Source organism: Lupinus angustifolius, chromosome LG13, assembly GCF_001865875.1.
Source record: "Lupinus angustifolius cultivar Tanjil chromosome LG13, LupAngTanjil_v1.0, whole genome shotgun sequence".
Lineage (NCBI taxonomy): Eukaryota > Viridiplantae > Streptophyta > Magnoliopsida > Fabales > Fabaceae > Lupinus > Lupinus angustifolius.
The window spans coordinates 7,256,770-7,270,051 of record NC_032021.1 but is presented as its reverse complement, the minus strand read 5'-3'; the positions used below and the strand labels follow the sequence as shown (position 1 = coordinate 7,270,051).

The window sequence follows — 13,282 nt, the reverse complement described above, 5'->3', positions numbered from 1 at the left end:
ACCGATATATACCAGATTTTATTTTAAGGGGCCGAGTTGAAGGGAGGTTTTTTCTCCTTCTGGCTGAGGATGTAACACTTCCGCATCTACTCTAGCATCTAGCTCCACTAGGTGCACGCCCCACTATTTTTTCTGGGGTGTGGCGCCTGTACTGTAGCGTGGTTCGGCCGAAGACTCATTTGATAACAACTCTTTGCCCTTTGCTGGTCTCCCGTAACTGTGCATACCCTGAGGTCGGATGAAATAAATTTCATGCAAAGATGTGGGGTGGAGACTATTGCTTCGAGATGGTTGAGTGTGGGTCGTCTGAGTATGGCGTTGTAGGCTGAGACACAGTCGATAACCAAGAACTTTGCTTGAATCGTCCGGGTTAGAGGTTGCTCTCCGACCTTTAGCCATATATCAACATAGCCTCAGGGGGTGATTCCCTGTCCAGTGAAACCGACAAGTTGTCCATCATAAGGCAACAAATCCTTGTCTTTGAGTTCCATCTTTGTGAACAGATCATGAAACATGATATCCGCAAACTGCATTGGTCAACAAATAAACGTCCTACCTTTTTATTGTTTATTTTGACGGTGATGATGAGGAGATCGTCATGACCACGGACGACGCCTTCATAATCATAGTCGTCGAAAGAGATCGGGGGTGCTGCCTGATGGTCTTGATACTAGTGAGGTTTCCAAACAGTTGATTTCATAACTTCCTGGACATACCTTTTCTGGGTTGCCCTGGATATACCGCCAGTAGCGAATCTTCCCGATATGGTGTTGATGTCCACCGGACTCCGTTGTCGCCTATTGCTATAGTGGCATCAGTCTCCCCGGTCTCTGTTCGGAGGGCGTTCTTGTTGAGTTTTTGGAGGGGAACGTCTCTGAGGAGGACTCGATCGACGTCGAGGTGGTGATCGCTCTTGGCGGGTCCGAGCAATAAATCATCGAAGGTGTCCATCTTGAATCAGGTCTTCAATAGTGTCCCTAAACTTGGTACACTCTTCTATTATATGTCCAAAGAAGGTGTGGAAATCACAATATTTGGAGCGGTCTTGAGTCCCTAATTTCCTGCACGAATTAGGTTTGGGGAGCTGGACTAAGTGGGTGGTCATAACTTCTTGCAAGATTCTAGTATGACTAGCATTGAAGGGGGTGTAGGAGGTGTATTTAGGTTTTTTGGGCGGTCAGGGTGGATCATCTCGAGGGTGTTCGTGTGTTTTTGGGCGTTTGGCTTCCCGTGAGGGGAGTTGGTATTCTCTATGCTCAGTGGGTGGGCGGTTAGGATGGGTTTCTTCTAGATTGATGAATTGTTGAGCCTTAGATCAGAGTTCTTCTATTGTGAGGTCTAAATATTTAGCCAACTCATGTCTGAAGAGGCCATCCTGTACGCCTGTCACTAAAATATGCACTGTCACTTCTGGGCTCAGGGTGCGAACCTTCATGGCCTCCAAGTTGAATCTGTCTAGGTAAGCTCAAAGGGGTTCATGTGACTACTGCCGTATACCAGACAGGGTGTAGGAAGACTGAGGTTTCTCTTTGTTGGATGTGAAGCGGATGTTGAATCCGTTGGCGAGAGTGGCCTATTGATCAATATTGTTTGGTGCGAGCCGAGTAAACCAATGTAAGGCAGCACGTTTCAGAGTGATGGGAAATGCTCGGCACATGATGGGGTCAGTGGCCCCGTGGAAAAGCATTGAGGCTTCAAAGGCATCTAAATGATCTTGTGGGTCACTTGTTCCATCGTATTGGTCAATGTTGCTAGGTCAGGTAAGATGTTTAGGGAGTGGTGAAGACATTATGGTTTTTGTGAAAGGATGTCTTGCTCGTGAGGAGCTGTGGCTGAGGGGTTGAGTTATGTGAGTGGTTTTCGTGTTTGGGGGCTATTAGCCTAGACACTTCGGCGGATTCAGTGGCGTGCTCATCGGAAACTGGTTGTGAGGGTCCGTTACTAGGTTCAGGTCTATGTTGGCGAAGTTCGGCTAGTGGTTGAGCCTGTTGTTGGATAATTTAGCCTTGAGTTTGGATCATGTGGAGTAGTTGTTGGGTAGTGGGTGCTTATAGGATGGGGTTGGGTGGATGACTTTGGCTAGCCTGTTGAGATAGTTGTACCAGTGTTGGGGGGTCAATGGAAGGGGTATCATGATTTGGGGGAATGTTTGTGTTAAGTAGTTCTGTTTGGCTAGGTGGTTGAGTTTGGTTACGGGTGGTCACCATGTTGTAGGTAAGCCACAGACGGCGTCAATGTTCTTTGCTGCTAAGAGGGAATGGTCAGTAACTGGTGTAGAAAGATCGGTGATGAATATGTAGCAGAAAGTGAAGAATCAGGGGATCTGGTCGGATGTCGTCTGGACTCGCTGAGGGAGGTACCTGAAAAGGTTCTCCGACGGTTAAGTCAGTTGAATATTCTAGAGAGATAAGATGAGTAAATAAGAGAGAAGTTAGAGCAATAAATGAGGGAATGAGAAATTAATTATGCTCCATGTGTGATCTCCCATATTTATAGGGTCCAGGGAGTGCTGAAATGACATCTGATTATTGGCCAGCACCTAACGGGTACGAGGGATGCACTCTGACTGTCCTTACTTGTCGTGCGGATATGCTCTTGTTGATTTGTCGGGAGCAGGTAGAATATGTAGGCGGCGTGGTAGGAGGCCTACTAGCTGACATTGAGTGCGAGTCAGCGGCGCATTAATGATAGGGTCAGAGGAGCGTGTCAGGAGTATTTATATTGTGTCAGGAGCATTTATGGTATACATCAGAATTGAGCCCGTCTGGAGCGGGTCTGGCCTACCCTGGGCCGGCAAATACGAGCAAAGTTGAATGTAGGCCTAGCCCAGGACGGGTTAGAGAGCACCCAGATTTATACAGGTACAACAACCTTGATGAGGGGAGAAACAAAAAGTGGCAGGCACACCAAATTTTTCACTATCTTTTTTTTTAATATTCTCATCGGAGAAAACGCTCTATTTTCTTATCTTACTTCATTCTTAAATCACATAGAAAGGCTAAATGCATAGAAGATAGTCTTTCAAACACAATTTTAGATTTTTTTTTTCATTTTATTCCTGATTTCCTAATTTTGCCATTATTTGTTGACAATTCAACTTCTGTGTACATGTACTCTAGAGGGATGTTGTTTACCCAAAACCTCTGCTTTAACAATTTAAGAACTATTACCTTTTAGAATTAAATAATAATATTTGTAAATGAAATAGAAGTATAACTAGAGATAGTTACTCCAATATTGATGTCACTCTTGGGCATTTTATTTGAAAAGACAACATGGATTAAGACTCCACTTGGTTGATTGGAACACCATACAAGACATTAAAAAACATGGTGGTCTAGCTGTTTGTGACTTCATGTTGGGAAATTAACCATGATGACAAATTAAAAGTGCAACTTCTCATTAGTAGTGTAAGATCCTACTATATTAAAAGGTTAAAGTTTCAATTATGGGATCAATAGTTGTTGCGAAAAATAGTCATACAACTAAAAGATATTAATTCAGATGAATAATGGGACATACCCTTGATTATACCTAAAAAAAGGTCCAACTTCTCCAACACAGCATCACTCCCTACCATAATGCCAAATTGAACTGACCTTCTGTGGATAGACATAACATATCTCATTCCACATGTGCTATGTCTAGCATAGATACGATACATGGGTTGAACACTTTTATTGTATTTTTAATTTTTAATAATCAGAACATGGAGGTCAAAAGTTATATTCATATGTTAATTATTCAAACCTTTCACATCTGTTGCTAGTGCTTTATGTTTATTACGTTTTATAGATGATCACTTTAGAAATATGAGTTTTTGCTTTGAAATCTAGAGACCAAGTCTTAGGAACTTCAATGCAAGTGCTAAAAGAAAAAGGGAAATATATTAAAATTTGTTTTGGGTAGATAATGATGATGGTGAATACAAGTGAAAATGCTTGAGAAAACAGTTCCAAAGATAACCCAACATAATGGAGTTCTAGAAAGAACAAATAGATTCATTAATGATAGAGTAAGATGTATACTTTCTCAAGTAAAATTGTCTAAATCCTTTTTTTGGGTGAAGCAACTAAAACTTTAGTGTACTTGATCAACCTTTTTCTTGTAGTGCCTCTAGATGATGTTCCAGAACACATATTATGTTAAATCCTAGAGTGGAAGGCACTTACACCTGGGTGGGAGGAGCATTTAAATGGTGTATCTACATTGCAAAAACAAGTTATTTATGGCATTTATCTAGAGGGAGGACATTGTTATTGCAGGAGTTAGATTTGGAAGATTACAGCCCCGGATAAAATATGCCTTGAAGTCATAGCTACCAATTCCTTACGAGCTCAGGGTTTATCTACTGGCAGTGCCTGCATGAGATGTAATAGGCAAGACAAAAGCATCCTACATTGCCTAAGAGGCTGTCCATCATCCAAGGCAGTGTCGGAGGCATTGGGTTTTCAGGTTTAAGAATTTTTCCAACCAACGGAAGCTCGAGGTTGGATTAGAGAGAATGTCACAGTAGAGTGCATCACGTTCCTTGCACAATGTAGGTGGTTGTGCATGCTCGGAACATGGAGTGTGTGGGAAATGAAACAAAAAACTCATCTCTGTTAGCGAACATATTTCACTTTGCATCAACAATGGAAAGTGTGTTCCTAATGGTCAGTCAGAATCCTCACAATGAGACATGGGTTTGTTAGAACCCTCTAGTTTTGACTTTCGGGTGGTTGGGTACTAAATGTCAAAGGTAGTTCCTTGAGGAACATGGAAAGAGCTCGGTACGAGGGTCTTACTTGTCCTACGCTCTGAATGGCACCTAGGTGGTGGATTTTGCAGGTTACTCTGGACATTTCGATAATTCTTCATGACTTCAATCTTGATAGGAGAATAGGAAGGTTAGTTTGTTTTTCTGATTGAATGGGTGTTGCCAACTTGCTTAATGGGACTCCTCCTAGTGTGCATAAATATGCAACAATCCTTTAAGAGATTAAAGACACTGCTAAGGACTGGGTTTTTAACTTTCATCACTCTCTTAGATAAGGACAAATTGTGCAAGTATATCAGCTAAGCTTGGTGATTCAAATGATGAACATTTCCAGATTTTCAACTTCTGCAACATTAGTCGGTATCAGGTACCATTGGCATTTCTTATCTAATGCAGTAGTTTATTTCTTTGTTGCTCTCTTAGCTCCTTCTCTTCATGTACCAAGTACCAACAAAGAAAATGAAATACAGATCAGCGCAAAAGAGGATGTGAGCTCAAAGATTGAATAATATTGTTCCTAAAGATTGGAGAGATGTTGTACCCAAATGAGGGTGACCAATGCAAAAAAATTGCAGTACTAACAAAAGGCATTTAACCAAGATAGTGCACTCAACTTTATATAAAGCAAAGGAAAATAGATCGTGTGAGGGTATTGATATTGCCTCTCACCAGTTTACACATTTTACACCTTAATACCGACATCATATTCTTCTTCATCTAGAAATCTAGTTCAACCGAAATAAATAACCTCGGCTAAAAATGGATCATTCGAGTGTAAATAGACAGACCACAAGTTTTACAGCCAGTAAACTAGACAAAAGGAACAAATGAACAAATCAAATTGAAGTAATAACATCATTTCTAATCAAAATTTACCACCTTTGAGACAACCTAACTTTTAGCCTCAGCAAGTTCAACATCCTCCAAAGGATTCTTTTCTATTCCTTCTTGCAATAATCTAATTTCTTCTTCTGTTAGGCTGTGTTTTGCATGAGAATGGGTCTTGACATTTGCATGAGAATGGGTCTTGACATTTGCATGCTTTTCACGCTCCACGGCCCAACTATAAATTACCATGCCCGCGACTGCAATAACCATTCCCATTATATTCTTGACAGTTAACTCTGAATCAAATAGCAGCCACCCCAAAGTTAACACACAGACTGTTTTCATGTGACCTAAAACCTGGAACGAAACAGCTGAGAACCGTCCGATGCAGAGGTACTGGCTCACATTGCAAAATACAGCTAGGGAGCATGAAAGAAGAATGAAGAACTGCAGGGATTTAAAAAAAACACTAAATAAACCACGCAACAATATTTGTATAATTGGTATAATTAAAAACAAATAGAGAGAGAAACAAACAAGATTCAACTGGGGAAAGGGTGGTCACTTACAATGACACCAGAAGACACCTTATAGTTAGTTATCAATTTGCCACTAAGGTAGTAATCAACAAATGGGCCAAAAACAAGAAGAGAGACGGCTTGAATAGGAGCAGTCTTACTCAGCAATTCAAAAGATCCAATTGAGTATTTCTTTTGTAGAGAACCTATTGACTGTCAAAAAAAGGTAAAGAGAAGAATTAATCCCACAAATAGCATAATCACCGGAATATAATAGAAGTGCTTTTTATATCCAGAAAGTATGTTATCCACGCTATGTGTTCGTTAATGAAGTCTATCTGGTCTGATATTTGAACAATCATAGGCATACCATAAGTTACATGATCTTCAAAGAATAAAATGATCCTTTCAGTGATAATTCTACATCTAATTAAATCCCACCTAGCAGTCACCTTCAATTACTTGAACTCATAATATACAAAATGACATGGAAAAAGGAAATCACAACAAAATTTGAAATAAATTCCATATTGACTGCTCAGTGCATCAGAAACATTATATGATTACTTACAATTTGCTGTAATGATGTTGATATAACTGCTATACAGGCACACACAAAACCTTTGAGATTAACTTTTACATCAGTTACAGTGCAGACACCAACACCAACAACCACAACCATGACTGACATTTTCACTTCCCTTGAGTAGTGCTTGCTGTGAAGGATCCATTCCATCACACAAACCACTGGAATCATGCTTAGTTTTGATATCTGTGCACATATATAATACAGAAATTAAAGATTAAAAACTAGAGGCAATGAAAACTCAAAATGAAAACACAACCAGATGCATTTAAAAGTTAGAACACGCATGGGCCTAAAATCTGCGTCACGGGGACAGAGAGTGAGAAAAGTGAGTGCTGCAAATCCCAATATTTAAAAGCTTGAGATATGATTGGAACAACTAAAAAACATGTCTCTAAAACGAAGAGTCGAGCACAATTTGAAATTGCAACAATATAATGTCTTAGTTAATATTATTGAGAGCATACATTAACAAAATGTCTTAGTTAATGAGCAGTCCAATGCCTACATAGGTTGTGTTGTACAAAAGTGCCCATCCAGGTGCAAATTTTAGACTGGATTCAATAATTTTGGACTTACAAAACATGGATTGCTATTCCTGACACATAACAACTTAACAAGTATCATTTAAGGTACTAATATTTCAAAGATTGACACTACCACTCATAGTTGCAGACGGTCAACTAGAAAACCATATAGACTTGAAATTTCTCATTATATCCTTCAACCAATCATGCAGATCAATTAAAAATCAAAATATACCAACACTCTCTAATCTCTACAAGCCATTCATTACCTTCAATGTGACCTTCTTGACACATTCTCCGGGTAGGATTTCAAGACTGGATCAATTGTTCAATACAACAACCAAGCCATATACCACTAGCTGATTGGCTACATGAATCAAAAGGCACGATTGGGATCCACTAGAAACCAATTTTTCAACAAATTGAGTTGGTGAGATATTTTCTAATGGTTCCCCCTAACTCTTTTCTTTGTTCTCTCTACCATTCTCAATCAAATCATGTTCCATTTGATCCATTTTCTAATTCCTTATAGTATCTAGCTGTTACCAGCCTCCTCCACACACGATATTTTCTTACGTATCCACTCATTTACCTCAATACTCTCATCCAAGGAGTCCATAAACACAAAATATAAATAGAATCATATCAACTAAATCTTAACCATCAGATTTTATTTGAACAATCAATATCAAAAGATAAACACACGACTGTTTAACCAATCGCATGATCTTCAACTACCTTTTAATCTAGATTATGCAAATTATCACAATCACTTCTATATGCTTATATGATCAAGATCCACTCATGACACATCTCATATAAACATAATTGACAATCATATAAAACATATGATCATAATTCATACCTGATAGAATCCAACAGAATTAAGCATAAGGCTCAAGTTCATAGCAGTAATAGAGGTATTAGCAACAAGTGAAAACCAAAGAAGTTCCCAAATTGGGACATGTTTCGATGCCGAATAGCCCGTAGCATTTGATACCAAACCAACAAGAGCAGTTACAGCAAAATGGAATCCAGTTAACGTAGTAGCGAAGCTGAAGCCATAACCACCATTTGACATGAGTTGCTTATTAGCCATTATAATACCAACGGAACTCACAATATTCATACCCCATGCTCCCACATCGGAAATCGCTGAAACTTTCTTTTGGTTCTCCATTTCCAAAAAATCACAATACAATTTGTGCTTATTATTATTATTGTTGTTAATGTAACCGTTATAGAAACAGAGATCTGAAGAAAAGTGTTATGTGTAATTGAATTGGGTTATGGTATGAAAAATTGAGATTGAATGAGAAAGAGAGTGAGTGAGATTGTGATTTGTGTTTCTCTTCTCTCTTCCTACAATGCATAAACAAATCACATTATTTGGTTCTCTCTCTTTTCCTTAGATCGCATCTATATATCTATATGAGGTTGTGAAAGATGGGTATTTGAGTCCAGTGTTGTTTATTTTGGAGGGAGTTATTTCAGGGTTAATAATTACATTTCCCTGTTTCTCTTATGGAATATTCCTTCTTTTTTGTCATAAAGTCTTAATCAAATTGAATACTAACAATTGTTTATTTTGTATTGCTAATTGCCTCAACATTTATGGAATGCCACTCTGTATTTTCAATATATTTTATTTAATCACCATTAACATACCAAGGGTTTTGTTGTTAGAAAAAATTGAGTATATATTCAGTTTCTCGTATTTTTCGATTTTACTATTTTGGTCTTTCAAAACTTAAAAAACATAAAATGATCCCAAATTTTTTAAATATGAGTCAAACTAGTCATTTTAGCATGTTTTACTATACACAAAAACTAATTTGACCCTGAAAACAACTAATTTGATTTATATTTAAAAAATTTGATAAATATTTTGGGTTTTCAAATTTTGAGGAATCAAACTAATAAGATTAAAAAAATATGATATACTGAAATAAGTATTTACTCAAATATTTGTTGCTTCTATTGCACTAACAATGGTATTAGAGTCAATTGATTGATATTTAACACATATGTCATATTCATAATGGATATGTTAAGTAGAACTAATAACTTTGATTTATGGTAAGGGATGGTGAGAGATGTTTTAGTTGGACAAATTTTGTTAAGGTCGTAAGGACACTAGATGAGTTGAAGGAAATATTGCAGTAGGGACTACAACTGTGTTGGATTTAGAACTTAAGAATGTTTCCATTGTTCAGTTGTGTTGGGTATTGGAGAGGATGGATATTGATAAACTTTTATGTAGATGTTTCGTAATATCGAAACACTTCCTAGTAATAGAGAGTTAGGTGTCATGTTTCGTTGGATAGCGGTAAGAGAAATTGCATTATAAGTTTGGATAGATGTTTTCTCAGTAAAATCATCAATGATATTCAGCAAGACTTACACCGAATGGGAAGTGACTATTATTTGGAAGAAGTCCATGGATGAGCTGATAAAGAGAGTGAAACATTGAGCAATGTGTCACGATATATTCGCCTATGTGGAGATTATTGCATAGATTTTCTAAGGTGGAGAATATTCGTCTATTTCAATCATGGTGGAGATTGTTGCAGATTTTTGAAATATATTATTATATTAAGTCACATATTATTTAGTATTGGAATGAATGGGAGAGATCAATGACATATATTGGGCTCATGTTCTTTTTCTTATTCTATATTAACATATTAGTAGTCATTCAATATTGTTGGTGACATAAGTACAATTGGTTAAACCTCATTAGCAATTTCTCTTATCTTCTTCTTTTCTAATTATTTCTGATTGTTTGTGGTTAACACAACGTAGTGGTCGTTTTCGTTACACAAACCTGTAGAGCCACTAACTTTTGAAAATATATGTTTCTCCCAAAAGAAGCAAGTAGCTTCTTAGAGATAAGATACTAAGAATTATATTTTATTTTATTTTGATCGTATTTTTAACAAAAGATGAAAACTGTTGGAAATGCTAACTTTTGTTAATGTTTGCCGAATTGGATGGCTAATTCAACATAATTAAAATTTATATGATGAACTTAAACAAAATAAGTAAAGCCCATAGAAAAACCATTTCCCCATTTTCCTTATTTTTTTGGTATCATTTTCTTCTTCATCAATGAAGGTTCATCACTGGCAGCTTGAGGCTTTATTGGGTCGTTCAAAAATCAAAACATATTATGATGTACTTAATCTATTATGTTGTCAATTAATTTTGTGTCTAGAGTTTAAAAATATATCATTAATGATGGGTAAAAGATCTTAAAACTTGTTGAAAATAGTCATTCTCAATCGTCAATAGCCTAAATTATCTTGATGGGAAAAGCATAAACCATTGGTTTATCATATATACATTTAATTTATCAATCGATGAGAAAGGTATGCACTTCAACATGTCGAACTAATATGTGAACTCGTTATTAGTTCGCTTCAATGTGAACTGATTTAGGACAGTTAGATTGAAAAGTGATGTTACCGGCTACCGCAGAGAAAATCATTTAGAAGTCGGTTTTGGAAGGTAAGACTTTTGGGGGGATGTCTTGTCCTAGATGCACGACTTCAGGGATGTCTTGCCCAATATTGAAGTCGGTATGACTTCAGGGATGTCTTGCCCAAGTTTGTTTTTATGTATTAGATGGAAGAAGAAATTGATATGAATGAAAATTACTATGATCATGTATTAGTTTTTTTAAAGAAAATATATAATGTATTTGTTTTTATTTTAGTAATATAAACATTATATTTTACTGATTGTAGGTGGTAGATGAATTTGATAATAGTGATACTGAAAATATGAATAAAATAGAGGAGGATTTGGGTTTTGAAGAAATTGATTTTGCATTGTTAAACGTAGATGAAGTGAAGAATTTTAGGTTTTTGAACAATGATCTTGCATACGAATTTTATAAGATGTATGGTATGAAGAAAGGTTTTGGTATAATAAAATATCATATTCGTCGGGATAGGGACGGTGAAATTATATGTCAATCATTTTTTTGTGATAGAGAATGATTTAGAGAGAAGAAAGATGATGTGGTTCGGAAGAGGGCGCCCAGAAAAGAAACAAGATGTAGTTGTTTAGCAAGAATGAAGATTCACGTTGACAAGGAAAAAGGAGGTTGGTATGTGAGTTATGTTTTCGATGAACATAGTCATGAAGTGGTTGGTGACTATTATGATGGGATGATAGCTTCTAACCGAATAATGACTGAGACAGATATTGGTCAGATGAACACGATGAGAGAGTTGGGAATTGGAACGGGAAATATTTTTGCCTCATTTGCTGGCCAATGTGGTGGTTATCGCTACATTGGGGTTTCTAGGAAAGACATGTATAATCAAATCCATAAGCAAAGAAGGATCGAAAATGGCGACGCAGAAGCAGCCTTACAATACTTGAAGGAGCAATCAAAATCAGATTCTGCAATGTATTAGAGGCATACCGTAGACGAAGAAGGTAAGTTGCAATAGTTGTTATGGGCTGATGGATGTAGCAATTTCGACTATTCAATTTTCCGAGATGTTCTTGCTTTTGATGCAACCTATGGTAGAAACAAATATAAATTTTCAGTCGTAGTATTTTCTGGTGTGAATCATCACAAGCAAACAACAATATTTGCTGCTGTTGTTGTTATGTCAAATGAGACAGAGGAAACATATGTGTGGATTTTAGAAAGAAAAAATTGAGGCTATGAATGAGAAACAACCAAAGTGTGTTATCACTAATAGAGACTTGGTGATGAAGAATTCAATCCAAAGAGTTTTTCCTGAAGCTCAGCATAGGTTATGTGATTGGCATATATATAACAACGCTGGAAAAATATCAAGAAGAAGAACTTTCATAAGGATTTCCAGAAAGTAATGTATGTTGATGTTGAGGTTGAAGAATTTCAAATGATGTGGGAGGAACTTATCATCAAACATGGACTTCAAAAAAATGTTTGGGTCACTCATACTTATGATTGCAAAAGTATGTGGGCCATGTCTTTTATCCGGGGAAAGTTCTATGCTGGTTTGCATACCACATCACGATGTGAAGGGCTACATTCACAAATGGGGAGGTACATAAAGTCTGGGTATAATGTGACCGAGTTTTTACATTACTTTCAATGATGTGTAAGCCACATACGCAACAATGAGGTTGTTGAAGATTTTAAATCTTCTTATGGTGATGAGTTGTTACAAACTCCTTATCATAATTTAGAGGGTCATGCTGCCTCATTATATACCAGAGCGGTTTTCAAAGAATTTGTTGAAGTGTTAGTGGAAGCTGCAAAAATGAAGATAATTTCTACCCACTAAACATCAAGTCATGTAATATACAAAGTCGGAAAGCATTATAGCCCCAACAAAAAATGGCATGTTTCCCATTATGATGGCGGTTCTAATGTGGACATTAAATGTTCATGTAGAAGAATGTATTCATTTGGGATACCATGTACTCATAGTGTTTTTGTGTTACTAATTCTCAACATCACACATTTGCCTCCTTGTATGGTTCTTGATAATGGACAAAAAAAGCAAAGGATGTTCAACGTCTAAATTTTTAACAGTGTGACCTAAGTAAAAAGTCGATTCAAAGCAGCAGATATGGAGCATTGAGTGATGGTTGCAGAGTTTTGTGTAACCTTGCTTGTAAAACGAAGGAAGACTTTAAAGAAATTATGGAAAAAGTTTACAATGAAAATAGTAGACTCCGATTGAAACAAAGTTTAAGTTCAATTCAAAATGATGGTATTGGTAATGAAGACCAAGTAAGGGATCTTATTCGTGTGCGTCATAAAAGATGAGTTGCTGGAACGAGCTCAAAAGGTAAGCGAGGTAACCAATATGGCATATGTCGAGAAATTGGACACAATAGACTTAGTTGTCCAAATGTTGAAAGTTGTAGTCGTTCTTTTTTTCAAAATGAATGTGAAGAGTGAGCAGTTACTTTATCTAATGAAATAATTTTGTTACTTTATGTTTTTACTCTTATTTAAAGTGTAAAAATAAAATTAGAAGAAAGTAAATTAAAGAGTAATATACAATAAAGTAAATAATACATAATAAATTCAACATTGTCTTTCCAA

General features: G+C 36.8%; 1 protein-coding gene across 2 annotated transcripts; it reads right to left on the bottom strand.

Annotated features, from left to right (window-relative positions):
• LOC109325724 (UDP-galactose transporter 2-like) lies at window positions 5,401-8,606 on the bottom strand. Of its 2 annotated transcripts, none has more exons than XM_019558249.1 (5): window positions 8,535-8,606; window positions 8,084-8,476; window positions 6,677-6,877; window positions 6,157-6,318; window positions 5,401-6,034 (listed from the first exon to the last, which is right to left on the bottom strand). In XM_019558249.1, the coding sequence occupies exons 1-5, from the start codon at window positions 8,589-8,591 to the stop codon at window positions 5,651-5,653; spliced, it is 1,197 nt and encodes a 398-aa protein (XP_019413794.1). In that variant the 5' UTR covers window positions 8,592-8,606; the 3' UTR covers window positions 5,401-5,650. The 2 variants fall into 2 exon arrangements, with proteins under 2 accessions (XP_019413794.1, XP_019413795.1); XM_019558250.1 differs by lacking the exon at window positions 8,535-8,606 and having other exon boundaries at window positions 8,084-8,273; window positions 8,350-8,369.

Excerpts from the sequence above, each read along its gene's own strand:
- LOC109325724 (XM_019558249.1), bottom strand. The coding sequence starts at position 8,591 with ATGCATTGTAGGAAGAGAGAAGAGAAACACAAATCACAATCTCACTCA. Across the intron at positions 8,477-8,534 it reads AATCTCACTCACTCTCTTTC|TCAGATCTCTGTTTCTATAA; the intron begins TCATTCAATCTC and ends TAACACTTTTCT. Across the intron at positions 6,035-6,156 it reads AGGTGTCTTCTGGTGTCATT|TTCTTCATTCTTCTTTCATG; the intron begins GTAAGTGACCAC and ends AAATCCCTGCAG.